The sequence below is a fragment of the Charadrius vociferus genome, unplaced genomic scaffold, assembly GCF_000708025.1.
Source record: "Charadrius vociferus isolate BGI_N301 unplaced genomic scaffold, ASM70802v2 scaffold484, whole genome shotgun sequence".
NCBI lineage: Eukaryota > Metazoa > Chordata > Aves > Charadriiformes > Charadriidae > Charadrius > Charadrius vociferus.
In genome coordinates, this window is record NW_009648074.1 from 1,954,771 (window position 1) to 1,955,254 (window position 484).

Consider the following 484-nt stretch of genomic DNA (forward strand, 5'->3'; position numbering starts at 1 on the left):
CCCGCACAGCGGTTGCCCCCGTAGGTGGCTGCGGTGCTGACGCTGCCCTTCGATGTGGTGAATACCCAGCGGCAGATCGAGCTGGGAGACAGCGAAGTGCGCCCAGGTGAGGGGCCGGGCTGCGGGGGGATGCCTGGGGGGGACGGCTGGGACTCCCCGGTGGTACCCGGGCATCCCCGGACCCTCACCCGCTCCCTTCTCCCCGCAGTCACAGCCTCCAAGCCTTCTTCCACCTGGCTGCTCATGCGGCGCATCCGCGCCGAGTCTGGCACCCGGGGGCTGTTTGCAGGTAAGGTCGTGTCCCCACCACCCCGGGCTGGGGTACGGGGGTGCTCTGGTGTCACCGAGGGACTAACGGGGCTCTCCTTGCAGGCTTCCTGCCCCGTGTCATTAAGGTGGCACCCGCCTGCGCCATCATGATCAGCACCTACGAACTCGGCAAGACCTTCTTCCAGAAGCTGAACCAGGAGCGGCGGCTGCGCGG

General features: G+C 68.2%; 1 protein-coding gene across 1 annotated transcript in view; it reads left to right on the forward strand.

Annotated features, from left to right (window-relative positions):
• LOC104285404 (solute carrier family 25 member 39-like) overlaps positions 1 to 484 on the forward strand; it is a 7,046-nt gene that overhangs the window by 6,124 nt on the left and 438 nt on the right. Inside the window, exons 6-8 of the mRNA XM_009883859.1 lie at positions 25 to 106; positions 209 to 289; positions 373 to 480. Coding sequence (XP_009882161.1) covers positions 25 to 106; positions 209 to 289; positions 373 to 480 — 271 coding nt within the window. The remainder of the gene's footprint in view (positions 1 to 24; positions 107 to 208; positions 290 to 372; positions 481 to 484) is intronic.